The 27469-nt window shown below is 49.2% G+C and overlaps 6 protein-coding genes across 12 annotated transcripts; 4 read left to right on the forward strand and 2 right to left on the reverse strand.

Annotated features, from left to right (window-relative positions):
- The first annotated feature begins 48 nt into the window (after nucleotides 1–48).
- Nucleotides 49–13598, forward strand: H257_08428 (hypothetical protein). The gene is made up of 30 exons (XM_009834289.1): nucleotides 49–236; nucleotides 292–719; nucleotides 784–984; nucleotides 1098–1269; nucleotides 1337–2013; nucleotides 2154–2291; nucleotides 2341–2547; nucleotides 3150–3290; nucleotides 3402–3812; nucleotides 3884–4068; nucleotides 4466–4643; nucleotides 4704–4748; nucleotides 4832–5116; nucleotides 6048–6415; nucleotides 7054–7331; nucleotides 7767–7963; nucleotides 8340–8510; nucleotides 8566–8805; nucleotides 8903–9628; nucleotides 9691–10110; nucleotides 10169–10366; nucleotides 10826–11179; nucleotides 11224–11424; nucleotides 11490–11638; nucleotides 11889–12068; nucleotides 12352–12419; nucleotides 12484–12590; nucleotides 12889–12992; nucleotides 13076–13238; nucleotides 13285–13598. Exons 1-30 carry the CDS (start codon nucleotides 143–145, stop codon nucleotides 13549–13551), a joined length of 7353 nt encoding a protein of 2450 aa, XP_009832591.1. The 5' UTR covers nucleotides 49–142; the 3' UTR covers nucleotides 13552–13598.
- H257_08429 (serine/threonine protein kinase) lies at nucleotides 13573–16028 on the reverse strand. The gene is made up of 6 exons (XM_009834290.1): nucleotides 15276–16028; nucleotides 15121–15215; nucleotides 14913–14973; nucleotides 14401–14850; nucleotides 14196–14314; nucleotides 13573–13780 (listed from the first exon to the last, which is right to left on the reverse strand). Exons 1-6 carry the CDS (start codon nucleotides 16005–16007, stop codon nucleotides 13675–13677), a joined length of 1563 nt encoding a protein of 520 aa, XP_009832592.1. The 5' UTR covers nucleotides 16008–16028; the 3' UTR covers nucleotides 13573–13674.
- Nucleotides 16029–16103: 75 nt separating this feature from the next.
- H257_08430 (serine/threonine protein kinase) lies at nucleotides 16104–20213 on the forward strand. Of its 4 annotated transcripts, XM_009834293.1 has the most exons (14): nucleotides 16104–17022; nucleotides 17088–17182; nucleotides 17379–17410; nucleotides 17574–17681; nucleotides 17803–17979; nucleotides 18328–18421; nucleotides 18470–18579; nucleotides 18690–18758; nucleotides 18899–19059; nucleotides 19115–19171; nucleotides 19356–19518; nucleotides 19565–19660; nucleotides 19725–19855; nucleotides 19927–20213. In XM_009834293.1, the coding sequence occupies exons 1-14, from the start codon at nucleotides 16109–16111 to the stop codon at nucleotides 20003–20005; spliced, it is 2286 nt and encodes a 761-aa protein (XP_009832595.1). In that variant the 5' UTR covers nucleotides 16104–16108; the 3' UTR covers nucleotides 20006–20213. The 4 variants fall into 4 exon arrangements, with proteins under 4 accessions (XP_009832595.1, XP_009832594.1, XP_009832596.1 ...); XM_009834292.1 differs by having other exon boundaries at nucleotides 19356–19660; XM_009834294.1 differs by having other exon boundaries at nucleotides 19565–19855.
- Nucleotides 20214–20949: 736 nt separating this feature from the next.
- On the reverse strand, nucleotides 20950–22778 carry H257_08431. 2 transcript variants are annotated; one of them, XM_009834295.1, is made up of 3 exons: nucleotides 22272–22778; nucleotides 21659–22203; nucleotides 20950–21602 (listed from the first exon to the last, which is right to left on the reverse strand). In XM_009834295.1, exons 1-3 carry the CDS (start codon nucleotides 22752–22754, stop codon nucleotides 21044–21046), a joined length of 1587 nt encoding a protein of 528 aa, XP_009832597.1. In that variant the 5' UTR covers nucleotides 22755–22778; the 3' UTR covers nucleotides 20950–21043. The 2 variants fall into 2 exon arrangements, with proteins under 2 accessions (XP_009832597.1, XP_009832598.1); XM_009834296.1 differs by lacking the exon at nucleotides 22272–22778 and having other exon boundaries at nucleotides 21659–22269.
- Nucleotides 22779–24180: 1402 nt separating this feature from the next.
- Nucleotides 24181–25979, forward strand: H257_08432. Of its 2 annotated transcripts, XM_009834297.1 has the most exons (3): nucleotides 24181–24678; nucleotides 24747–25291; nucleotides 25348–25979. In XM_009834297.1, exons 1-3 carry the CDS (start codon nucleotides 24223–24225, stop codon nucleotides 25877–25879), a joined length of 1533 nt encoding a protein of 510 aa, XP_009832599.1. In that variant the 5' UTR covers nucleotides 24181–24222; the 3' UTR covers nucleotides 25880–25979. The 2 variants fall into 2 exon arrangements, with proteins under 2 accessions (XP_009832599.1, XP_009832600.1); XM_009834298.1 differs by having other exon boundaries at nucleotides 24181–25291.
- A 142-nt stretch (nucleotides 25980–26121) lies between these two features.
- On the forward strand, nucleotides 26122–27382 carry H257_08433. 2 transcript variants are annotated; one of them, XM_009834299.1, is made up of 3 exons: nucleotides 26122–26820; nucleotides 26868–27095; nucleotides 27144–27382. In XM_009834299.1, the coding sequence occupies exons 1-3, from the start codon at nucleotides 26203–26205 to the stop codon at nucleotides 27285–27287; spliced, it is 990 nt and encodes a 329-aa protein (XP_009832601.1). In that variant the 5' UTR covers nucleotides 26122–26202; the 3' UTR covers nucleotides 27288–27382. The 2 variants fall into 2 exon arrangements, with proteins under 2 accessions (XP_009832601.1, XP_009832602.1); XM_009834300.1 differs by having other exon boundaries at nucleotides 26868–27382.
- Nucleotides 27383–27469: the final 87 nt, after the last annotated feature.

Genomic DNA, 27469 nt, shown 5'->3' on the forward strand with positions numbered 1-27469 from the left:
TAAATCCTCCATTTAAGCTAATCAGCGTTTGTACGTGTTGTGACCTTTGGCGATCCCAAGATTTGAAAGTAGCGCGTCGATGCGCTCCTGTAGGTGATCGTCATAGATCGAAAAGGGAGATAGCTCCACACATTTCTTCAACATGGGTGCGGAAGCAATGCTCGAGGAAGATGCGAGGGAGGACTGGATCAGTCGTGGGTTCAACATGAACGACTTCAGCTTGAAGAAAATGACAGGTCCGTAAAACTATCGTTCCCTGCCTCGTTACTCCATCCTCATCCTCCTTGACAGCGATATGGGACACGGAAGAGAAAGAAGACGTGAAGCGAGCGAAGAAGTTGAAAGTGCTCCAGCACAAGCACAAACCATTGACGGAAGACATCAAGCGCGTGGTGACCAAGGTTTCGTCCGAGCTGGAACACGCGTCCGAGACCGTTCGGGAGACGTTGCGGCAATTCGAGCCCGTGATCCTCCGCGACCGTCGGTGGCTAAGGGAACACGTTGCGGTGATCTATCGTATGGACGACGAATGCACCAAGTACAAGCTCATGAAGGTGACGAACCACGCCAAGTTCATGGCCACGGCCAAGACAGAGCAAGCCAAGAACGTCGAGCGGCATGGACGCATCGAGCACAAGGCGCCACTTCTTCGACGGCTTCGGGAGATGAAAGAAGAAGCGGACAAGCGCGACCGCGCCCAAGCGACCGAGGAACTCGAGGTCTGTGTCGTTTCGGACTTTCCCTTTTTCTCACAGTATCTTTGTTCTATGTTGGATCAAGTAGACAAAGTGGAAGTACTGGCACGACCTGGAGATAGAAGAGAGGGATCGGTACGTGTCCCAGACACAAACGCACAACGACGCGCATATTGCGTACAAGCGCAAGATGAACATGCAGTACTGGAAGTCCAAGTTGAAGGACGGGCGACGCGAGGCGGTGGCCGTCCGCGCCGCGCTCGACCGCTCGCGCGCAATGGATGTGCAGGTAATAGTAACCTTTCCATGACATATACAACGACAAAAAATCGCGCTGGGGGATTTCGATTCAACTACGCTACAAGATCGATCGCAAGGGGAGTGTCATGTGTGATCGATTAGCATGCCGTTCAAGACGTGGTGGACGGATTGGACATGTGGGAAGCGGAAGAAGGCGCGAGTGCCGCGTACGGCACGCTGCGGCGCCAGACCGAGTCGTCACTGGGTGTGTTTGGGGGGGCGTTGTTCAGTTCGTTAGACGACGATGATGAGTTGGACCCACCACCAGAACTTGGTACTCCATTGTTGTTGATCTCTGTCTCAACCACTAAACACTCTGGTTGGTATATGCACCTTAACAGACAGCCACACGATTGCATTTCCCACAGCGGGGCCATTCGACACGCGACGAGAACTGCAGCGAGTAGAGTTGATGGATCACCAGTCCAACCTACGCGCTTTGGAAGAAAAGATGGATCGATTGCGGGTTCTAAAGGCCAACGCTGTGGACGACCGCAAGTGTATCGTAGACAAAAAGGCGGGGGTTGTTCGGGGGCTGAGTCAAGCCAAGGCGGCTCACCGCGAGGTGCTCGTCGGTCTCGCGGGGCCCCCGAGGAGGGAGCCGTCGGACGCCGACCGGCTGTATATCCACTCGTTGCTGAAACAGGCCGCGGATCTATCGGCGGAGCTCAAGGAGCTGTCGATTCGAGACCGACTGCTCACGGAACGGTTGACGGGGTGGACGGAAGAAGAGCACGCGGTGGCAGAGCAACTGGCGCATGCGGCCGGCGTCGTCGGGGCAATGGAAGCGGCGGTCGCCGACATGGACAAGGCCCAGAACGACCTGCCCATGGTTGTGGGGCGATCCATCGCCCATACAGTTGACCAGACAATGACGTGGCAGCACCAACACATGTTGCCACGGGAAACATTGGCAGCAGTGACCCAACGAACCAAGCTGGAGCTGCTCAAGGCGGCCGCGATGCCAGCATTTCAACTGTACGAACAAGCGCGGTACCTTGGACTCGAGTCGTGGAAGGTGCGTAGGTTGGTTGGTATATTTATTACTAGTTTCATTATTACGTTTAGAAAGTAGCTACCTACATCACTGTTGGACACGTTGTGCGCTGAATGATTCGTTCTTCACCACATGGCTATATGTGACGTGGTTGGTTGTAGCTGTCCAAGCAAAAGATGGTGGATCAAGCCGAGCTGGAGCTTACGGTGCACCGTCTAGCCAAGCTCCAAGACACCCTAACCAAGCAGCAGTCGCTCAACCAGCGGTCCGACGTGATTAACGCGCTACAAAACTTTCATGTACATCCGAGACGTCTGACACATGATGTTGATATTCAAACGTGGGTAGAACCACCGGCAGCCCCTACATGCTGTCAAGAAAATCTCAACGGGATTGCTCGACTGGTGGAAATCGCGCGATGTGTCGACGTCGTTAGGCGTGTCGTTGGCACGAGACGATGCCACGTGGATCGGACTGGACCCAGGCAACCGCCGAGGCATTTTGCGCGGCGCCGTGCTCCTCCCTACTCACGCGTTATGGAAACTTCGATTCGAGGTATTGTGATTTATTCGCTATAAAGTTCCAAAATTCGCCTGGTTTGTTGAATCAATATGGAATCACGCCGGAGTTCTGATTGGTTGAATATACTTGTCCTTTCGAGCCAATCAAATCCACTCAAAAATGGATTAGCCAATCGCGTCGATTCGTGATTTGATTCGGCGGCGAGGTCAATCGATTCGACGTGGTCTGGAAATTCGTATCGAATATACCACAATAGAATCATACAATATTATAACAAGGAGGTACATCGAATGATATCATATGATGCATCGATTGACGGATATGTATTGCTTCAGAAGAGTAGACGTTTGGTTTGAAAGCACGTTTACCCATTCTATTTTCAATCTTTTTTTTTTTTAATAGAATTCGATTTTATTACTATTTTTTAATTATTTTCTAAAATATTATCTATATAATTGTTTTTAGAATGTTTTCGTCCCCATTTCATTATTCTTTATTAATTTTTTTAAGCTTAGTCGGTCGTTCGTGCTTTAGCCAGTAAAAGGAGGACATTATAGGAGTTATAGATGGATGGCTCTGATGCTTGATCACGCGTCGGCTCATATCCACGTGTGTGTGTGTGTGACACTGTGTAGATTGCCATGGTAAAGCCTCGAGATATGGACGTGGACGCTGCGCTGTTTACGCCTGAGGACCGCGTGACGGTCAGTTTCGGGCTTACGAGCGGCACCGTGGGCCAAATCGGATCGTTTTCTGCCATCGACGACAACGGCCGCGTACGTACTTCTTTGTGTACCTATGGAATCCCCCATCCAATTGTATATATATATATTCCATGGCCACATCATCACAAGAAAGATCGAACGTCGTTGACATGTGTGTTTTAGCTGTGTGGAGCCCACTCGATCGTGCAAGACTACGTCGGCTCGCGGCTGTCGTATTGCATCGAGTTTTTCCGGAGTTCGACGAGCACCATGTCGCACACAGTTGTTGTGCTGGGGCTGGCGGTCGCGGGAACATTCACTCAAGACGACTACACCGCCGCCGATGCGAATCCTCAAAGTGCCGCTGTCGTCCACCATGCGGGGGGGGGTTCGCATGTGCTGTCCGAGTATGTAAAAATGCTGCGAGTGCAGGCACAGCAGGGTAACCACCGGTGTGCGTCGCTCTTGGAGGAGCTCATCAAGGTCGAGCTCAGCGACGCCGAGGTGTGGGACTCGAACGTTCTGCACGGACACGCCCAGCGATTTCCCCGGCTCACGTACGCCACACAATTGCGGCAAGCCATCCAGCACGAAGTACACTCACGACTCCCATTACAGTGTGCTGCTACTGCTCTAATACTCGCTTGTATGTTGATGGAAAGTAGATTTCCAAGGCGATTCAACACGATATCAATAAACGAAGGATGGTGGCAGCAGTTGGAGACTTGTCCGTTCCCCGTGGATCTTGTCATATTCAGCAGCTTCAAGGAATACATGATCACGATGACATGGACGATCGAGATGGAATAGAGCAGTTCAAAGCGCCTATTTCTCGATTGGACCAATCCATGTATGTACACTGAACCGTCGTATGTTAGCCCAAATTTGATTCTTTGCCAACTCTATCGATCGATCGATTCCTGTTGAATGGAAAAATCGACCTCGAGTGTCACACTAATTTCATTCACACACACACTATTTCGATGTGGAATTGGTCGAAGAGTGGGTTTGATTGGCTGCTTGATTTGTGTTGTAGTTTTGATTGGTCGATCTTTGATTGTGTGCCGATTTGGTGCGCATTGAGCATCCCACTTGAATTCTATGTATCGACTCTTGCAAATATCTTGTCCAACACCATGTCCTTGGCATATAGTAGTATATCACGATGCTTGCAATGGTTTATATGGCGTGCAATCAAACGTTATGAACGAAAGGTGTCTTGGATGGTATATATATATATATTCTAGGCTGAACTACCGGCACCGCAAGAGCGAACATATTGAAGTGGCCACGTCGACTGCGCGGGGAATGGTTGGCCAGCGCGTGCAGTTACATGGACAGGACGACAGATGGCAGCAAGGCATCATATTGGGGATGCGCGTCGAGTGGAAAGAAGGCGGGACAAAGCTGGACATTTCGCACCAGGTACAGATCACAACAGACCCCATATATATTCCCAATTGTGTCATATAATGTACTTGGCAGGTGACTGTGGCGTCCAATACATCCACTTGGGTGAATCTAGCCCAGGTACATATAACGAACGACACGGTGTACTGTAGTATATATATATATATATATATACTCGGCATACTTGAATGATTGGTTTATAGCAAAAGAATGTGTTGGTGGCCAACGACATGGCCCCGTTGGTCGTGCTCGAGCGCCGCGAGAAGCAAGTCCAAGATGAGAAATGGAAGGAGATGGTAGCCCAGAAACTAAACGCTCCCACGAAATCATTGCTGGAAATTGAGCAAGAATACACGAGTATCAACACGCACGAAGACGCCCAATTTGAAAACGCACAAGCACTCGACTTGATTCGCCGACAAAAGGCGGTGACACATGACGCCCAGCGTACTTGCACGTATGACCCGCAAGTCGTGTCGCTCTTGGAGGTATGGTGGCCATAGGATTCGTGTGGTTCGTTTACAGTTGGCTGGTGTTTGTATGGTGATTTTTCACAGCCAAAACTTCTCTATTTTCGATCGAGACTACTTTTGTATTGACTACTTTTGTATATAAAAAGTAGTCGTGGTTAGACGTGTTGTGAAGTCACATACGATGTTGATACTTTGGTCCAAGAGAGGATTTGATTGGGTACTTGATTCTTGTTGTGGGTTTTGATTGGTCGATAGATTGTCTGTGGATTTGGGGCTGCTCATTCGATTGATCGACTGGACAATATATTGTGCTTTCGAGTGAAATTTCGTGTTGTGGCGTGGTTTCTCATTGGAATTTAAATCGATTGGATTGGCTACGTCAGATGAGCTCAAAATTATTAGCCAATCAAAACCTTCTCAATGAAAGAAATTCAACCAATCAGATCGACTGTGGATCGTTTTAGTCGGCGCGAAATTCGATTGCACCCCAAATTTGTAATATTAAATCGACAATATATTATTGTCTTTCTTTTACCCCAAATTTGGTTGCCTTTTGATTCTTTGCCAAACGTCAAAAATTGGAGCAAATCTTTAAAATTTATCTAAAAATATTAATTAATGCCTAGGCATCCCCTCTAAAAAAATTAATAAGAAATATTATCAAAAAATTATTCGTATCGATGATATATCGATTCTTGGACTTTTGTAACGATCGTCCAGTGTCACACTCATTTCATTCACACACTACAGTAATTCGATGCTCCAGTGGCCGAAAAGTAGATAATTTGATTGGCCAGTTGATTCGTGTTGTGGGTTTTGATTGGTCGATCTTGGATTGTGTACCGATTTGGTGATTCTGCTCATTGAGCACCCAAAGTCTAGGATACTTCCAAGTACTATATAAACTGTACTACTTACTAACTAAAAAAACCCTATGGCCATGTAGGTCGAAGCCAGGCGGTTGATGCAAAGTGTAAACCACCCAAATGTCATCACGTTCGACGTGGCGCTGCACACGTTAAAGTCGAATTATATTCGACAAACAGTGGACGCGCGCATGGAATTCATCAAAAAGACATGGGCGCGCAAGAACAAGCGCCGCCTCGACAAGCGAAAGGCCGACCGCGACCAGCGCAAACGCAAATATGACCACAGCCACCAGCAAGTACTGGAATTGACCAAGGACGAACGACTGGAGCAGGAGAATGCCGCCAAACAGCAGCAGGCCGACGCCCACGGAGCGGCCCTGCGCGCGGCATTGCAAATTCCCCACTTCCACCTTGCCGTGGCCCCTGAACCCCCCTGTGCTCATCGGTATGTATGATACCAACCACATACTTCTGATGCATTGTTCCTGTGTATACATTTTGGGTTCAGTTTTGAATCACAACGTGGTCAAGTGTCTGGAAATATCGGTACTACTTCAAACTAGGCCTCAACCATAGTATTACCCCTTGCTTAAAAATAGACATGAAATTCCACGTCGTTGTGATTATGATGACGAGAAAAATTGCAAGAGCAGCACGAAATCGATCGACCAATCAAAATCCAGAACACACTATTCAAGTGACCAATCAAATATAGTAGTGCTCTTCAACCATTGCATATCGAATGTTAGTGTATGAATGAAAGTAGTGTACAGGGCGTCACATTTTACACGTGTACAACACTTAGTGCATTTATTGAATCAGCACAAAACTGTGAATTTTGGTTCCATATATCATGGATTTGTAATATTGTGCTTTCGAGTGAAATTTCGTGTTGTGGTTTCTGGTTGGAATTTAAATCGATTTGATTGGCTACTTCAGATGAGCTCAAAATTATTAACCAATCAAAACATTCTCAATGAAATTCAACAACCAATCAGATCGATTGTGGATCGGTTTGCGCGATTCGATTGCACCCCAAATTTGTATATCAAATCGACAATACAATCAACTATGTGTATGTAGCGAATTGAAGCAGTGGGGAGCCAAGTACGACAAGGGCGTCAAGTGCAAACAATGTGGCAAAGAAATGAGTCGGTCATTTGACGATGTGGACGCGGCGCGCGGGGCCGACCCGGCCTTGGACCACGACGTGGAAATGCATCGGCTGTTTGAAGCGAGTTTTCGGTTTGAAAATGCAGAGCATTTGCGACGAGTGGAAGATGAGCGCGTCCGGTTGGAGAAAGAAGCGCGCCAAGTGCAGCTGGCCGAAGTGCACTCGTACGATTCGACGCACATGCAGGGTACGTACCCTATATATATATATTTATATATTGCCATTGTATTCAAAATATTTGGACTTTGTGGTGATTCGCCAAATTCATCGATCGATTTTCTTTGTACTGAAGTTTATATGTAAAAAGGTGTGTCCGGAGGTGTTTGGAATCACACTAATTTCATGCACACACTAATTCTATGTTGGTGACCGTTTCCTACAATCTGATTGGCTCAATTCTTCTTCTGCCGATGATTCTTTTTTACATTTAATTTGGTTGTGTCGATTCATTCTCCATGTCGCTCCAGTGTAGAATAATTTACAAAACAATATATAGATATAATATATATATATATATATAGTGTATATATATCCATGGATCGAACAAACAGATTGTGCCATTTGATAATTCATGTGATATTAATATGTATATATATTAAACATATATATATATATTGCGTAGCCATTGACGCGCTCAACTTTCGCCACGTGATGGGACGAAACGTGGACGACCGCGACGGCCCCCGCAACGACCGCGATAGACACGTGGCAGCGTATCGTGACGAGTTGAGTTTCTTTGGTCGTGTCAACCAATATCGGTACCGGCTTCGGATTCTGCAAGATTTACGCGGAGCCGCCTACAAGGAGCGGCTGATTGAGGTACACATTTCATGTTGATCGGGTACTTGTTGTGTGACTTGGCTACTAGTGTATGGTCGTCTTTCTTTTACTCTAAATTTAGACTGTTTGAATTTGCCAAATCTATCTATCGATCGATTCTTTGTACTGAATTTTGTAAAGTGTATTGTCCTGTGGTGATTGATATCACACTAATTGAAGTCACACACTAATTAAACATGGATGATGGTTTCCTGCAATCTGATATTGGGTCAATAAATCCTTCTGTCCATGATATATTCTTGTGTCCATTACATATTGGTTGTGTTGTCGATGTTCATTCTCCATGTCAAATCCAGTTTAGAAAAATATATACAACCCAACCATATACGTAACATGGTGGAACTACTTATTGTAGGTAGAGTCACTCAGTCAATTGCAAGTGGAGCGCAGCACGACGACTCAAGTGGTCGCTATAGTTCAAGTCGAACAAGAACGGGCGCGGCAACTGCTCACAGATCGAAAGATCGCCATCGACACGTACAATGCGTCTGCCAAGCACTTGCAAGAATGCCTTGTCGAGAAAACCGTAAGACTATTATTTCTATGCATTATATTTAGATCCACAACACATGTGGAGATAGTTGGCGTTTCGGGCGCGGGAAGGCGTCGAGGAAGAAGCTAAGCTCGCCATGCTGCATGCTGCCGCGCTAGAACGCACCACTGCCAACATGCGTCTGCTGTGGGATGCCGCCCATACCGATCGGCAGCAAGTTAAGGAATCCATTCAGACGCTGAAAGGGCAGCTGGAAGGCGCCATGGAAGGTCGACATGCGCTCGGTGATCGGCTCTTGGCGCTGCAATACCGAAAAAAACGCACCAAGGTATCAATCACCATCCATCCATTCCTATGCTAAAACACCCCGAGAATGCCCTTTCGCAACTAGTACTCATTTCACCTGATTAACATAATGTACGTAGGTGCACACCCCGTACGGCGTGGGTGTAGTGCAGTACTTTCGAGAATCAGACAACATTCTTGCAATTCGACTGAGGACATGGAAGGCCACCGTGTACATGTCGTTGGTGCACTTTACCCAGGCCGCGAAAGCGATGCAGCAACGGGAGCTCTTGGCAATGCGAAGCGTGGAAGTCGAGTGCAAAGCGTTTGTTAGTGCCGAGCGACGCCGTGAAGCGTCCGAGTGCCACGTCATGGAAACGGAAGAAGCACTGTGTCGAGAAATCACGGTGTGGGCCCAACAAATGGCGGCCAAGCAAGGCCACATCCGCGTCGCCGTGACCAAAGTGGAAGTGCAGACCCAAGTCCGGATGGCGCTCCGAGACGCCAAGCGGCGGTTCCGCACCGAGGCCGAGGCCGACGCCGTCCGCGCGCATGCCGCCAAGATCCGCCTCGTTCGACCCAAGCTCAAGACGATGCCCAAGAAGCTGGCTCCTCAACGCTCCACCAGCATGGCCAAAATGACGGCGGCGATGGCGATCACATCAACCAACAATGCCACCACGAATTCCGCGACCCCAGCAGCACTCCCAAAGGTCTCAAAACAGTCGACATTGGACAAGACACGCGTGGCGAGGGCCGCGTTGAAGCGCATTCTCATGGCTCATGCAGAAGCGGCCGTGTTGACCACGGAACGAGGCCTTGTCGCAGAATACGACCGCGTCCACCACGACCAGCTGGTCACGACGGTTGGTAGTCAGTCCCCTTGTAAAAAACGGGGTGATAACGACGTCTTGATATCGCAACGTAGGTCGGGAATGAATGTGTGGCGAGTCTGCTGCACGAGTTGCTTGTCGACGTGTCCGCCGAAACGATTCAAGAGGGCGTGGTAGGTGCGAAAACCATGGAACTGCAGTCGACCGTCGTCCATTCTCGGCAGCATCCACATGTACAAGTCCACGTGCATGTGGCTCTGCGACGCCAAGTCGTTGGGCGCAAAATGCAGTTGGAGGTGGTCAAGCGGACGTGGGCGCGGCAACTGGAGCGGCTGCGGTGCGTCCAGGCCGAGGTGCGTCGACGGAATGACATGGAGCGGCGGGCAGAAGAAGAACGCAAGCGGCTGGAGGCGGTGTGCAAGGAGATGGCGCGGGAGGACTTGGCGTGTCGAAGGTTTTACCGCCAAGAAAAGCGTGTTATGATGGTGGAATCTCGACACATGCAGTTGGCCGAGGTAGAGTATATATATATATGAGTACAACATTGAATAGATAACGAGGACACTTGTATAGATGGAAATGAGAGAGTATATGCGACAGCGTGAACTGCAGTTGATGCTTGAAAAGTACAACACGTTGGATGGGGATGACAAGAATAAGGAAGGTAGCAAGGTCGCCCGACGTTTGCAGATCAAAAAAGGCAAGCGGGAAAAGCATCGTCTGGCCGACGAATGGGCTGCCATCAAACTCGAAGACGATTTGGCCATGGCTGTACGTACGATCTGGCTTGTTCGATATGAATATATATATATAGTCTTTCTAAGGCGATTTGGCCATGGCTGTACGTACGTATATGATATGTTTACTACGTCGATCTTGCTTGTTCGATACGAATATATATAATATATATATATATAGTCTTTCTTTTACCCAAAGTTTGGACTTTAGTGCGTATTCTTTGCCAAATCTATCAAACGATTCCTTGCACTGTATGTACAAGTCGTTCGATGTTACACAAATTTCAGTCACACACTAGGATATTGGTCGAAGAGTGAATTTGATTGGCTACTTGATTCATGTGTTGGGTTTTGATTGGTCGATCTTTATTGTCGATTTGGTTTGTCTGCTCATTCGATTGAGAACCCCACTCGAATTTCGAATCGAGTTGACAATATATATATATATATATTATATATTGTACACCTAATTTCATGTGATTATGGCATGTAGATCCGAGAAGTGTGGCTGCAGGAGCGACGGGAGCAAGAGCTGGAGCAACAACAGCTCGAGTTTATGCTGCAGCAAGCCGAGTTCCAAGAGTCCGATACGGAAAGCGACCTCGAGTTTGAAGACAACGAAGACATCGACGACGACGACGGGGATCAGCGCCAGCCGGTGATGGATGCCGTCGCGGCGAGAGCCAAGGAGCGGATGGTTCACTTGAATCCCAAAGCCAGAGCTATCCTGGAGCAACAGCTGGAGCGCCGGGCGACAGCCAAGCTCATTGCAGCCAAGAAGCGGCACGACTTTGCGCATCGGCTGAACGAAGAGTACATGGTGGCGGCGGCCGAAACCATGTTTGCCGTGCGTCGATCTTGTATATTCCGTCTTCTGAGCCTCATATGTAGGTGGCCAGCGCAGATCTGACCATTGTCCAAATGCAAGAAAAGTTGGCGTACTTGCAGCGGTTGGACAGCGACGCCGATCAAATCAAGAGGATGCAACTGGATCTAAAGCGAAACCAGCAACAAGCCAAAGAAATCACCGACGGCGCGCGGCGGAAACACGAGTATGCTGTTGAGTGCCTTGCACGCTGTGCTGCTGCCGAGGTCTTTATATATATATATATATATTCTCGAAACATGATATATATATATATATACGATACTATTAGGCGGCGCTGGAATTGGCCATCGCGCGAGAAAAACGAGATGAAAAGGTTATGCACAAAACGATCAAAGACACGGCGTATATGGACTCGAGCGTACTGCACAAACGGTGCCAGCGCTTTCTTACGGATTATTTGGCCAAGGAATTGTACAAGTATGTGTTGGAAACATATATATATATATATTGTATACTTATTATATATTGTGTACTTATATATATATATATATATATATTGTATACTTATATATACTTAAACATATATATTGTATTATATATACTTATATATATATACTTAAATATATATATTGTATTATATATACTTATATATATATTGTATGCTTATATATATATATATATATATATATACTGACATATTATTTCCTATGACCACGTCAAAAAATAGGAAATATTTCCAAACGCTGGTGCACTTGATCGTATTGCGGACGTTTACAGTGTCGACAGAGCGGCATATGCTGTCTCTGGGGGAACGAATTCAGTCTCTGGACAGGGAAAGCGCCGACAAAACGGCGCAAGTCGCGCGGCTGTGGCGCAAGCACATGCGTGCGAGTCGCATGCGTCTGTGGTACGGTTGTCCTAGGTTTTGCATGTATATAATATATATATATTATTGTGTGTTCGAATCAAAATTACCTGTGGTTTATAAACACCTGAGTTTTACGAACTGCATCGTTGTGAATATTCATTCGTATTAGCCAATCCTATTGCGACCTTCCTTCTTTTTATCCAATCGTTTTCTTCGTTGGTGGATTTCTTGGCGATTTCAACAATCCCCACACCGAAAATGGCCAACTTTGTGGGCGTGTAGCTCAATATAATTTGTATTTATATAATATATCCACTTCTAGTCGTGCTGAGCTGGGGCGGGTGCTATTTCGAAAGCAGCGGAAGGAAGCGCTCAAGCGGGCGTTTCAAGGTACTTGTGTGTCGCCTCGGGGTTGTCGTAATATTACCGTGCTTGTGATGTTTGTGATTTGTAGGATGGATCAACGTGTGGCACCATTCATCGGTGGTTCGCAATGCATATGACCTGCGGTACAGTCTAGCCCGCCAAGACCAGCGCGTGGCTGCCCTAGACGCCATGCATGTACGTACTGGCACCCGTCTTACGAGCTTGGAACCTTGATCCCTTGATATGATATTCTCCGTTTACCCAGCATTTGAACTGTTAGTGCTTATTCACCAAATTATCATCGATCGATCCTTCGTTGTCCTGACTTTTGAATGTAAAACGGTGTCCTGGGGTGCTCGGTATCACACTAATTGAAGTCATACACTAATTCGACGTTGATCATGGTTTCCTGCAATTTTGATTGGCTGAATTCTTCTGCCAAATTCATTCTCCATGTTGCTCCAGTTTCGAACAAACACATCAACGGTTCTAGGCGTCGGGGTCCCATCTCAAGGCCAACCACGAAGCATCCCCGTCTCAAACGACTTTGCACAAGTTTCAGCATCGGTGGATCCAATGTCGCCTGTGCAAGACCATGTACACCATACATATATATATACCTTGTTCATTTTGCCATATCCTGACCTATGGCCATATACGTCCTGCCCACAACTCTTTAGGTACTCGGACGCGCAAAACACTCGGTTTTCGTGTGTGTACCACCCTGCCAAGTACGACCGCGCATGTGTCAAGTCGTGTCCGTCGCGGCGAGGCGAGCCACTCACGGCCAACTGCATGCTCCACCGCGCCATGCGATGGCTGTGCTGCGACGAAACGGACGAGGTACGAGACGTCTGCTACGTTCAAATAAAAAAAAACGAATGGTCAGGGGGCGTTTGGAAGCACGGGGTGCAAACGGAGGTTTCATGTGCCAGTGCGGGACGACCCGGTAGTGGCCGCCAACGTCCAAGTGGCCGAAGCGCAGGAAAAGGTCAAGATGGACACAATAAACGACGAATTGGTCGAGCTGGAAGGGAAGAGCGTGGCTCGGACGGTGCTGCGTCAAGTACGAGATCGACTGCAAGATATCCAGGACGACTTGGCGACAAAGCGCGCCAAGGCGGCGCGATACGATCATTTCCACACGACTTTGTGAACCATTCTAGTTCATATACGGTGTATATATATATATATATACAAATCAAATCCTTTATTTAAATCGAAAAAATCACTACTCGTTGTGGACGGATGGCAGCTACGACAATATACTTGGCTTGGTTTATGTGGTCGTGACGGTGGGGGGGGGAGACGTGTCCAATGCTTTGAAAACCGCCAGTAGCTCGTCCGTGGTCGTGCCGCATGCGTCCGCTAAGCTGGTCAAGTGCCTACGAAAGTAAGTCACATGACAACTCGAACGCTTAAATCTGCTCAGCATGCATGTATATATTATATATATATAAATATATACATGGTTGGTTTGTTGGCCTTCCATCATATTTATATATGATGGATATATATGTCAAATATATATATATATAATATATATATGATGTATATATATAATATATATATGATGTATATATATATCATATAAATATATATGATGGATATATATGTGATGTATATATGTATCATATAAATATATATGATGGATATATATATATACATATATGATGGGGATATATATCATATATATATATGATGGAAGGCCAACAAGCAAACGAACATGCCAAGCAAACCCGAAAACCAACCCCAACACCATATAAAAGTCGATATCAAGTGTACAATGATTGGTCGTACTTGAAGCTGATTTGGTACGTGGATGAGTCGGGTGGGTGGTACAGGATATGATGCGGATGAAAGTCAAACTCGTCGTGGTCGCCGGACGTCCGCTCCTCCTGCTCCAATATCGCCACCACCTACGTGTATATATATATATATATATTTCCACCTCGTGATATTCACGCCATCGCACATTGCAATACTTCACCAAACAAGTACCTACCACCGCTTGGATTTCGTCGGGCGTCATGTGACGTGGTGTGTGCAATGTCGCCCACGCGTGTGCAAACTCGTGATCATTTTGCTTTGGATCGTACTGGGCTAAAAACGAATGGTCCAGCGCTTGAGCTGCCGTGAGTCGACTAGCGGGGTCCTTTGCCAGCAACGCCTCGATAAACTCGCGACACGATGGCGAGAACGTCGTCGCAGGCACCAACGGCATGGTTTCATTCACGATCGAGTCTTCAAGCCCAAAGAACCCATCTTCCCTTGCAAACGGATACCTGCCAAGGGATAACGTGAGCAGGACGATGCCCACCGCCCACACATCGCTCGGATGCGAGTAGTTTCCGCCCGTGATGCGCTCGGGCGACATGTACATGAGCGTGCCCTGGAACTCGGAAAAGTACGATTTCGACTTGCTCAACGTCGCCGCCAGCCCAAAGTCGGCAATCTAATAAGATACATCAAAACCCCATCGCATGTTTTCGAGCTATGTGATTGGATGGAATGTACTTTGAAGTCGCCTTTCGAGTTCATGAGAATGTTGGCCGGCTTAATGTCTCGGTGGAGCATCCTACCGACGACTCTTGTGAGTATTATCATTCATATATACAAGTCGAAAGCCAAGCAGTGAGTTAGTACGTTGTAGTAGTACTAGTAGTACTGTACTAGTATTAGTAGAAGATAATTGATGATATCGAAACATGTAGATGGACGAGACCGGTGCAAATGCATGTGATGCAGCGCTTTCATGGTGCAATATGCAATGTGTTTGAGCACAGGTTCTGGCACTGTTGTGTTGGCATCTACGAAATCCTATACACAACATATGCATTGGATGTTTTGATAGGTCATTGTGATGTGTATGTCCAGTACCTGCAACGTGCCGGCATTCATGTACTCCATCGCGATGGACACGCTGGCCTTCTCGGGCGTGGCATACGCGCCGTAGAACGACACCATGTCGTGGCACGCATGGACGTTGCCAATGTGCAGCTTCCTGTGGAACAACTTGCCGAGAAACTCGAGCGATTTGTGGGTCGCTTCGTCCGCCAGCGGCACGAGGTTGTCGTGCAGCGCGTGCAGTTCGTGGGTGATCATGGCATAGTCTTCTTCGTGGAACAGCTGCACTTCTTTGATCGCGATGAGCTTCAACGTCGGGACAAAGCAGCCTAGATACACCGTTCCCCCAGCCCCTTTGCCCAGTTTCTTGAGACGACCAACGTCGGTCGCCAAGTCGGCGGGACCATCGCCGCGCACGGCTTCCAAGATCGTGTCGGGGTTGTTGATCGGGCACTTTTTCCCTCGATTCTCCTTCTTCAGGTTCGCGAACGCCCCATGCGGGAGTGTCGGTTTGGGCAATCCGTCCTCTTTGACGTCTGTATCGACGTCCTTGGAGGAAAGCTGGATGATCAGCTTGAGTGGTTTGGGACGGTGCGGACTCGTTGTGGGAGACGCGGTGATAGGCGCAGCAGGTGGAGAAGCAAGAGGGGCTGGGAGCGTCGACGGACGATGCTCTTCTACCGTCATCGTCAACGCAGGCGGTGGCCCTTTCGTGTCATAAGGGGCCGTGGGTGGCGAAGGGGCGATGGGAAGTTGCATGTCCATGGGCGATGACTGTATGGTTGCACCTGTGCAAGATACAAATCCGGATACCAGACTGTCGAATCCGGATAAAGATCGTTCTACGGAAAGTCCATTTGTGCAACATGGACAACCGTCCGCTGTACGGCCGCGAGAACGCGAGCGATACGTGCTTGTACGGGTCTGTCGTTGGATTGGGGGACGCATCGTCGCGTGCACAGCACTCTCGCTCGGGTCATCGAGGAGGAGCATGCTTGACGATGGAGCTCATGGACGACTCGGACGATGATGGCGACCTGCGGGCATATCCGCCAACGCTATCGCCAGTGGACTGGGCTTTGACCCCAGTGACGACGACAGAGTTTCCTTTGCCCGCGGAGAAAGGTACCCAGAGCACGACGCCTCGCGAGAAACTCCGCGTTCGACGGCGCAGTCGCTCGGATTCGTCGACGACCCCAGAAAAGCCGACAATGTCCCCCACATCGTCATCAAGTGACCTCTGCTGCGACGAATGCGAAGTGACCACGGCAATGGCTAGGGTGTACTGTTTGGACTGTGATTTGAACTATTGCACAGGTTGTGACGACTTGCGGCATCGCAAAGGCAAGCTTGCGCTTCATGAACGCACGTCATTGCCGTCGCCCCCGCCCGTCGAGATCCCAGTTGCGCCTCTCACGACAGAGCAATGGACTGCCGACGATGTTGCCAACTGGCTCGGATCTCTTGACCTCCAGGTATACGAGACTGCCTTCCAGCAGAAGAACATCGACGGCTCGACCCTACTTGCGCTGCCGCCGCACGAATTGGATGCGCTGGACCAGCTTTCCCAAGGGTCCTCCCGGGGCCACAAGAAGAAACTCCAGAGAGAGATCCAACGCCTCAAGGACGACGAGACCCAGAAACGTGGTCAGCAACGCCAGCTACCATCCTCCTCCCAATTGGGTGCCCACAGTCAGTTGCGAGTGACCGTGGACTCGGCGTTGTTGCAGCGACGCCGTCGGAGCGATATGGCTTCTCCTGTCACCGCCCTTCGAGCCAAGTAACTTGAGACCTCTCACACTGCGGCGATGATTCACGCTTTACATTGTCATATTGAATCGATAGAATCCATCAAGGACAAGAAGACAAGGGGCGGGTGGTGCGCCGTAATAGCACCGCCACCACAGCCTTCGTCAAACCCACCTTGGACATCACTTCCGGTAATAAATCTGAATACTCTTTCATGGTCTTACACCAATATATATATATATATATATAAGTAATTTAGATATATATGCACAATAAAGAGTGGCTTTCATAACGTATTTTGACTTTGATTAACTTCTTTAATTAACTTACCAGTTTCTACAGTCGTGGGCAAAGTGACGAGGAACTGACACGTGGGGATTTGCGTAGAGCCTGTCCCGTCGTATACCAAGCGTCGTCCGGTACACCAGCAGTTTTACTTTTTGTTGGAAATATGGAAATCTGAATATATATTTATATATCTGCAGATATTTGATAGTATATAATATAGGCGTAAAAGGTGGACAAATAGAATCCGTGTCTAGCACATACCCTGTCACACAAACACACTTGTGAACGAAATAGGTGGCAAGTTTGGGGCTAGATCTCAACCAAATTGCCCCCAAGAGCGTCACGACGTCGTTTGACTTTACCGCCGAAGGCAAGTTGCAGTCCCACGGGTTTGAAATCAACGTACGAACGATACAGTATTCAGTATATTGTCCTCCTAAGTGTGTGCTTACTCAAATGGTTCATCTCCAGTGTGTATCTCTTCATATATGGGAATATGGAGTGTGATGGGTGTGTGAATTAGACGGATGGCATCACGAGCATCCCGTTTCAAACGGGGGGCAAACCGTCGACGACCCTGCCCATGCTGCTGTTTGGCACGAAGGAATCGCTCGTGCTCCTCAACGAACTCGGCCATGGCGCCAGTGGAAAAGTATACAAGGCGTTGTACCTGCCCACGTTTAAACTCGTTGCCGTCAAGGTAGATTTATCTATATATATATATATGGAAGTGCCTCTTTTCTCCAATAATACTCCTCAACGCATACCCCCACGTTGATGTTTCTGGTAGTGGATGGATAATTGTTCTCATCATCAATATATATTTATAGAATTGTTCTTTCATCACATACATATATATTTATATAATTGTTTTTCATCATATAATATATATATATGACCACGATGGTACTACTGACTATATCTATGTAAATGTGGAGGCACTTTTCTCGAATAGCACCCTGTAGTTGTCTTATTATATATATATATATTCGGGGTTTCATCATGAATCATGTCTATATCTGTCTATGACGACGATGGTACGGACTAGATCATTCGCGTGTATGACCAAAAGAAGCGCCACCAAATGCTTCGGGAGTTGAAGTCCCTGTACGCCAACTTTGTGTCACTTCACGAAACGGCAGGTGGGCCGTAATCATCCAATTGGGGACGGATCTGACTCTAGTGGCCAGGGAGGGGCGCCGCGTGCCAGGACCTGGTCATGTTTTACGACGCATTTACCAACCCAGAGATCGGGTCCGTGTCGATCGTGCTCGAGTACATGGACGGCGGGTCGCTCGAGGTACCTACCACCTTGCTCGTCCATTTCTCTTTATTTCGTAATCTTATACTAGCTTGTATATTTTGTATTCTATTGGACCAACTGTAAATTGGAAGATGTGCACGGCGTAGGATATTTTACACTCGCGAACCCCGTGCGCTGAACCGACCATCGCAGCCATCGCTACAAGCGTTCTCAAGGTCAGATCAATTGTTGCGATGACGTAGTAATACTAGTAGTAGTAGAACTAGGGTAGTACGTTATGCCAACCGTACTATGATTCCAGTGGACAATGGGTTTTTGATGGCATCGTCTGTTGCACACATGTGTTGATATGTAGGGCCTAGCATTCCTGCATGAAAACCACCAACTCCACCGCGACATCAAGCTGAGCAACATCCTTGTCAACAAGCAGGGCCGAGTCAAGATATCCGACTTTGGCATTTCCAGAGACTTGGAAAGCACATTGGCCGAAGCGATGACGTTCACCGGCACCTTATTGTATGTTTAATCCACAACATATGAGCATCGGACGATCGAATGAACGGCATTCTAGGTACATGGCCCCTGAACGCATCAGCGGCGGCACGTACTCGTACCCGTCCGACATTTGGCAAGTGTGAATAAATTGTATTGTATGGGAGGGACTTTGTGAATCACAAGAATATGAATTCGTTTCAATGGGAGTTTGCTGTTACGATATTTTTCCGATATAGGCAAACGCTCCGTATAAAGATTTCTAATATGGAAACAAGTATCTGTGTCTCTCATGTTTGTTTGGGTATTATTTTTTGCAGGTCGTTTGGGTTGGCTATCATGGCGTGCGCGATTGGCAAGCTGCCAATGCCGACGGAAGACGGGTACTGGGGCGTGGTGCACGCCGTCCAAGAGCAGCCGTCCCCTTGCTTGAAGGACTATGGCGCCGATTTTTCACCCGATTTGTGTGACTTTCTCGACCAAGTACGTCGCTAGTCCCTCCAAATACTGACATGCCGTGACCTTGTAGTGCTTGTGCAAAGACCCATTGAAACGACCGTCTGCGTCCATCTTGCTGTGTCATCCATTCATTCAGCGCTACGCTGGCGCGACAATCTCTCACTCCGTAACCTCCATCATGCTCGACTGAATCCATCTCTCGATGGTGATAACTAGAGATTGTTGGGCAGGTGCTCAAGCAGCCTGCGCACGTAGTCGACTACGCGGCCGAGTTGGCGTACGTTGCAGACAAAACCCGAGCTTGGATGGCCACGCATGACCGAAATCGACTGGTCACACTCATGGACACCCCCGCGAGGCGGTAACTATAACGTTTTCAAAACCCATTGTGATTGAATGGATCTTTTCACGCTGGGGTTGATGTGTGTGTAGAGTGCAGGCTTTGAAAGCGTTCGCGGCGCAGATGCACGTGTCATATGAGGCAGTCGAAGCTGCGTTTTCGTTCTTCTAACGGGGGAGAAGTGTTCTTCTAACGGGGGAGAAGCGTGTAAATGATTCCCGCCGCTAGGAAGCATCAGCGCGACCCCTCCACGACACTTTATAGACAACGAACGAACTTCCCTTCATCTCGTTCCAAGCACCGTTGAAGAAGGACACATTGTAGATAGGCGTGCGTGTCTGGTAACACTTCAAAAATAATATATCATTTTCTGGCAAAAGGGGTTAAACCAAAAATATCATTTTCGAAATGGAGGTAAAGGGCCCGTCTGGCGACCTGAAATATTACAATATTCTGGCCCAAACGCCATTTTGGGGTCAAATTCAATAAATGTGATGAGATTGGAACATGTATTGCTTGAAGAGTTTTAACCCAAATCCAATATTTCCGCGTGGGATTTACTCGTTGAATAGGTCCAAAATGCCATAACGTTATTACAAAAATGAACCTTTTACCTCCATTTTGAAAATAGCATTTTTGGTTTAGGGTGCGTCTGGTAACATTTCAAAAATAATATTCCAATTTCTCGCAAAATATAATCAACCAAAATGCCATTTTCAAAATGAAAGTAAAAGGTCCAATATTTTGTAATATGGCGTTTTGGACGTATTCAATTCAACGAGAAAATCCCACGCGGACGTATTTATTGGATTTGGGTTAAAACTCTGCAAGCAAGACACGTTTCGATTTTGATCAGATTTGTTGAATTCGCCCCCAAAATAGCGTTTCGGGCCTGAAAATTGTAATATTTCCGGTTACCAGACGCACCCTTATCCAATTTTGCCATAAAATGGAATATTATTTTTGAAAAGTTACCAGACGGGCCCTTATAGAATTCGGCCCCAAAATGGCGTTTTGGGCCAGAATATTACAATATTCAAGGTTGCCAGACGGGCCCTAAGCACGTCCACCATCGATCGCGTTGGAGATCATGACATCAATCAATTAACATAATATATATCTATAATTGTGTGCATTTTCCATTCACGTTACTGGTTCCTGTGCTGTTGGTTCTACTACAAGTACTTCCTATCTCTATTACGTGTCGATCTAGGCGGCCTCATACACTGTATCAGTTTGCAATTTCAACGCGGTCTTTTCAGTGGTGGGGCTCACACGCAAGGCCGACTCGGATGCCGACGACGTCAGCTCAACCAACGTCTTGCTGCCGTGCTTCATGTAGTACAGCGTGATGGCGCCCAAGATGGCACTGACAGCGGGTACGACGCAGTACGCGAGTCGCACAAACTCGCCGTCTTCCGCCGTGGACGACGGAAACTGCACTTGAATGGCTTCTCGTTGGTTCTGGATCCACAGCACCGCGATGCCGTTGGAGATTTTGTCAGTGAAACTCATGGCGCCGTACACGAACGCGCCGCTTTCGCAGCTGTCGCCGACGAGATCGCCTTCGAGACACACGGACGTGACCATGACGATCGAGTTGCCGAGTCCGAGCAGCACCGACAAGAGGTAGATCCACCCGCTGGTTTCTGGCGTGAGCAGCCACGTGAGGCCCAGCGACACTGACACGAGCGCCGCCCCCGCCGCGAACGTGCCTTCCCGACCCATCTTTTCGTTCATCCACCGCAGCAGAAACGTGGCGAGGAAGCTAAACACTCTGGTGTGAGATACAGTCACGAGAGAATATAGAGGTTCGGTATGTACCCCGACACGTAGACGAGCAGCGGCACGATCGCGATGGACGTGGCCGTCATGTGCAATGTGACAGTGAGCAGGAACGGGATGTACACCTGCGTGACGTTGACCGTGAGCCGCGTGCACATGTACACCATGCCCACTTCGTAGAACATGCCGACGTGGAACCAGTCGGACCACGTCAGCGCCGTCGTGTCCAACGGCACGATCGGCAGGTCGGCTTCGAACGAGAGCGCGTTGGGGCCGCGGTTCATGGCTTCTGCGGCCGACGGACTGGAGCCCCGTCGACGGCCGACGGAAGATGGCGGCGTTGTGACCTTCTTGACGACTTCGTCCGTTCCGAGGAGGAACCAAGCGGTGCAGATGCCACCCACCACCAGCGACACGGTCGTGAGCAGGGTAAACTTGTACGCGTCGGGGACTTCTAGTGGCGCCACGTCATGGAGCAAGAACAGAAACACGACAAACACGAGCACGTTGGAGAGGATCGTAAACGCATACCGCGTGCTGTTGAGCACACATCGAACGTTGTCGTTGGTCGTGAGTTCAGGCACCTGCGACGCCGTTAGGTTCGTCATAAAAAATAAATAGAACTGTGACAAGTTTGTGTTTGGGTACATACCATGGCCATGTGCGACACTTGGACGGCGGCCCACCCGACGTTGAAGAGACTCGCGCTGACGCAGTAGTACACGACCAGCGTGAGTCGGGACGGCGACGCGTCAAATAGCTGCGGCACACACGTCCCGAATACGCCGTAGAAACACACGACGACGAGGACGGACCCGCCGGTGAGCCACGTCTTGCGACGGCCAAACCCGATAGATGGAAACCCCGTCGACTTGTCCGAGAGCACGCCCACCAGCGGCGTCGCGAGGCCGTCGGCGATCTGACCGGAGAACATGACGAGCGCGCTGTCCACGGGCGACAGGCCGGCCACCGCGTTGAGAAATACGAGCAGGTACGAGAACCACGACGACGCACACATGTCGTTCAGGACATGGCCCACGGCGTACGCTAAGATCTTGGCGTATGTCCACGTCTGTGACCTGGGCGACACTCCATCCTTGATCGAGGATGTCGACGGACAAGGAGGAATCTCCATGGGAATGACGTAGGCTCAACACTGGAAAAGTCAAAGTGGCCAACAGTCTTGGGGGTTTCGCCGATGCACTTAGTACTAGTATTTGTATACTGAAACCAAATTGAGCTTTGGCATCTTGATTGGGGTCATGTCGCAGTCGGGGCCAACCAACCACCGGATTAGAAAGTTCAACGCTACGGCCGTTTTGATTGGATGCCTCTTGACTGATATCCGTGGAATATCCTCAAGGTGCACCAGTACTTGGAAAAGGGAGTTTGGAGCATCAAATAAGGATGGATTTGGCTGTTGAAGTTGTGGCCGGATCCGTGGTATGCTTTGATCAAGATTAAATCCAATGGTTTTGTGAGATTGCATAAGAATTCGTTTACTTCGTCACGTCATCACATTCAATCGTGCGTGTGGTCACCTTGGTACAGATATTGCGACGAAATCACATTCATCATGGATGGTGAAGTTATGTATTGCCGCCTCCTATGAACGTTAATGAGAGCTGCGACCAGAGCAAGGATACAGTACTTGCTGTGGTACATGGCTCTACAGTACCGTACAGTGTAGGCTGCACACACATGAAGGTGTTACGTGATCACAAGTCTACGTTGTAGTGGGGCCGCATCATTTTCAGGCGGCAACAACAAATTCCCAGCACACAACACTTGATGAATCAATACAACCTACAGGTATCAGTGCTTTTGACTTTCGATCCATACAATGTGCAATTTCGCCGCCACTTTCGTGATTCCTCCAAACGCACGTTATGTATTTCCCCCATAACGTTACTAGTAAATCTGTACCGGTATACCCTGAGCCTCCATCCTACTTCGAAGTACGTCCTTACAGTTAGCGGTGTACTTTGAGGTGGATGTTGCTACATTTCCCGGTACTACTGTACCGGTACATAGTACGATTAATCGTAGTATATTTCTTCCTTTTGAAGGGTTTATTATTGTACCGTACTCCTGTGAGATCATTGGTCCGAAATGTGTGCCAGTACAGATTTGAAGTTTCGTTTTGATGACTTTTTCGTCATGTTAACCACAAGAAGAAACCAAGGTGGATGGATGCTTGTCGCCGCCACCAATTCGCGTCGCCACGTACTGTGAGCCCACATAAACACGCATATACTGTACTACTGTACCACCAAATGCAATTCAACCTACTGTCCACTCGTCAACGCAAAGAAAAGCATGTACACTCATGGCCATAATTCAGGGAACGCTCACGGCTAGAAATCAAGGCAGTGTTGGTAGGGACTCAAGGCATCTACAGTGTATCAGTGAGTTAAGCGGTGAATCAAGTGAATGCAAAATAGAAAAGCCATCGAAATCGCCATGTCCAAGTTGACGCTATAACTGTACTCATTTGTGACAATCCTATCCGGTGTCCGGTTAACGCGACCAGGTGGATCATGAATTGGGGTCTTTCGTATCTCCAACACACATCTGCTTTCATCGCGTCGACCACCTCCGCCATGAAAGAGACCGAGGGATCCCCACGCGGCATGAACCATTGGCCTAGTACCAAGATCTTGGCGTACGCCGTGGGCCATGTCCTGAACGACATGTGTGCGTCGTCGTGGTTCTCGTACCTGCTCGTATTTCTCAACGCGGTGGCCGGCCTGTCGCCCGTGGACAGCGCGCTCGTCATGTTCTCCGGTCAGATCGCCGACGGCCTCGCGACGCCGCTGGTGGGCGTGCTCTCGGACAAGTCGACGGGGTTTCCATCTATCGGGTTTGGCCGTCGCAAGACGTGGCTCACCGGCGGGTCCGTCCTCGTCGTCGTGTGTTTCTACGGCGTATTCGGGACGTGTGTGCCGCAGCTATTTGACGCGTCGCCGTCCCGACTCACGCTGGTCGTGTACTACTGCGTCAGCGCGAGTCTCTTCAACGTCGGGTGGGCCGCCGTCCAAGTGTCGCACATGGCCATGGTATGTACCCAAACACAAACTTGTCACAGTTCTATTTATTTTTTATGACGAACCTAACGGCGTCGCAGGTGCCTGAACTCACGACCAACGACAACGTTCGATGTGTGCTCAACAGCACGCGGTATGCGTTTACGATCCTCTCCAACGTGCTCGTGTTTGTCGTGTTTCTGTTCTTGCTCCATGACGTGGCGCCACTAGAAGTCCCCGACGCGTACAAGTTTACCCTGCTCACGACCGTGTCGCTGGTGGTGGGTGGCATCTGCACCGCTTGGTTCCTCCTCGGAACGGACGAAGTCGTCAAGAAGGTCACAACGCCGCCATCTTCCGTCGGCCGTCGACGGGGCTCCAGTCCGTCGGCCGCAGAAGCCATGAACCGCGGCCCCAACGCGCTCTCGTTCGAAGCCGACCTGCCGATCGTGCCGTTGGACACGACGGCGCTGACGTGGTCCGACTGGTTCCACGTCGGCATGTTCTACGAAGTGGGCATGGTGTACATGTGCACGCGGCTCACGGTCAACGTCACGCAGGTGTACATCCCGTTCCTGCTCACTGTCACATTGCACATGACGGCCACGTCCATCGCGATCGTGCCGCTGCTCGTCTACGTGTCGGGGTACATACCGAACCTCTATATTCTCTCGTGACTGTATCTCACACCAGAGTGTTTAGCTTCCTCGCCACGTTTCTGCTGCGGTGGATGAACGAAAAGATGGGTCGGGAAGGCACGTTCGCGGCGGGGGCGGCGCTCGTGTCAGTGTCGCTGGGCCTCACGTGGCTGCTCACGCCAGAAACCAGCGGGTGGATCTACCTCTTGTCGGTGCTGCTCGGACTCGGCAACTCGATCGTCATGGTCACGTCCGTGTGTCTCGAAGGCGATCTCGTCGGCGACAGCTGCGAAAGCGGCGCGTTCGTGTACGGCGCCATGAGTTTCACTGACAAAATCTCCAACGGCATCGCGGTGCTGTGGATCCAGAACCAACGAGAAGCCATTCAAGTGCAGTTTCCGTCGTCCACGGCGGAAGACGGCGAGTTTGTGCGACTCGCGTACTGTGTCGTACCCGCCGTCAGTGCTATCTTGGGCGCCATCACGCTGTACTACATGAAGCACGGCAGCAAGACGTTGGTGGACCGAGTGCCTGCTGCCAACGACAGCGAGAAGCAGAGCTTGTTGCAGAATGACACCGTTTACGGCACCGCCTGAGAGTAGCCCCTATCGTAGCTGTATGTACACGATAGAAGTTTGTATCCCGATTACTTGTGCGTCGAGTCGAGGAGCATGCTGGTCGGAACCCTGAGGGCACATCAACAGAAGTGAGGGGTTAAAGTTATCCGGATGTTGTCCACTGTTGGATGCTTTTATGCCAAGGGAAATCTTGTACCAGTATGATTTTAGAATGTAGAATTTGCTGTTGTTATGACAAAAAGTCATTTAAACGAGGGAATGTTTTTTCTCGAATGACCTTTGGCGTCGTTGGTTTGGAATGGATTTAACGTGTTTGCCGCTATTCAGACATTTTCCTTCAAATGAGCAAAAGCGCGGACGCAAACGACTACTCCCGCTTCAAGGACATTGTGGACTCGGACGAGGAGAAGGATGCCGCCGCGTCCACTTCGAAGAAGGCTGCCAATACTGCCGTGTCGTCGGCGTGCCGTAACTGCAGCAAGGCGGACGCGAAGCTGAAGTGCTCCATCTGTAAGAAGGCCACGTATTGCAATCGCCAGTGCCAGACGGGTGACTGGACCTACCATCGACGCATTTGCAAGAAACCCGAAGACAAAGCAAAGGCAGACGACGCTGCCCGTTCGAAGCCAAGGACCGTGGAAGGCGCCGCCGCTGCCGCTTCTGGCTCGTCTTCGTCGTCGTCCACATCGTCCAGAGCCACCACGAAAGCAACCAAGCCCGTCCGGCGGGACGTCGTCAAGGAAGATGAAGACCTCGAGAACGCGCGCGGGTACAAGAACGGCATGCCGTACTTCCATCGGGAACAGTCGGAGCATGAAAAGTCGCTTATTGGGGACATCGCACCCAAGAAGATCGAAGTCGAGCCCACGCTGGCCGCAGCTCCTTCCGCAACCCACGACGGATCGGCATGGAATACGGCGGGAACGTTCGAGCAACGCGATTTCACGACATGGGCCACCGTACGCCTACCAACCTCTCCATTCGTGATCTGACAAGTGTTGCTTAGGACCGATTGAAGGCGCTGCTGGGAAACGTGGAGGTGACGGCGCGGTCGTTTGCCATCCGCGGGGGGAACGTCAAGGACGTCAAGGGCGACGCGTCCGTGTGTGTCGTGCGGGGTAAGAAGCGGTTCCTGTTCGACTTTGAGTTCAACATCGAATGGACGGTCGTGGGCAAGGACGGGTACAACGGCAAGTTGCTCTGCCACGACATCAGCAACGATGGCGATTACGAGGTATGAGGTGCATCTAACTAGCACATGTTGGGATTCATATGGGTGTAGATTACGGTCCAGTACAAGAAGAAGCCATCGGATGCGTTGGAATTCAAAGAACTGGCGGCGGCCGTGAACGGACAAGCCGAAGGGTTCCGCCACGCGGTGCTGGCGCGAATCGCCACGTTCGTCACCGAGTACCAAGCGCTATAGTTAACCAAATCCACTACTACGTAGTAGTAGTACCGTGGTACTTAAGTATTAATACTAACTACGTCGTACAATTGATACTTTGTACGAATGGGGTGCCATAACTACGTACTGTACTATTACTATTACTATTAATAATACTATTAATAATACGTAGTATATTACTAAGTAGTTACTATTAGTAG

The sequence above is a fragment of the Aphanomyces astaci genome (genome assembly GCF_000520075.1).
Source record: "Aphanomyces astaci strain APO3 unplaced genomic scaffold supercont1.18, whole genome shotgun sequence".
In the NCBI taxonomy this organism is placed as follows: Eukaryota; Oomycota; class Saprolegniomycetes; order Saprolegniales; family Verrucalvaceae; genus Aphanomyces; species Aphanomyces astaci.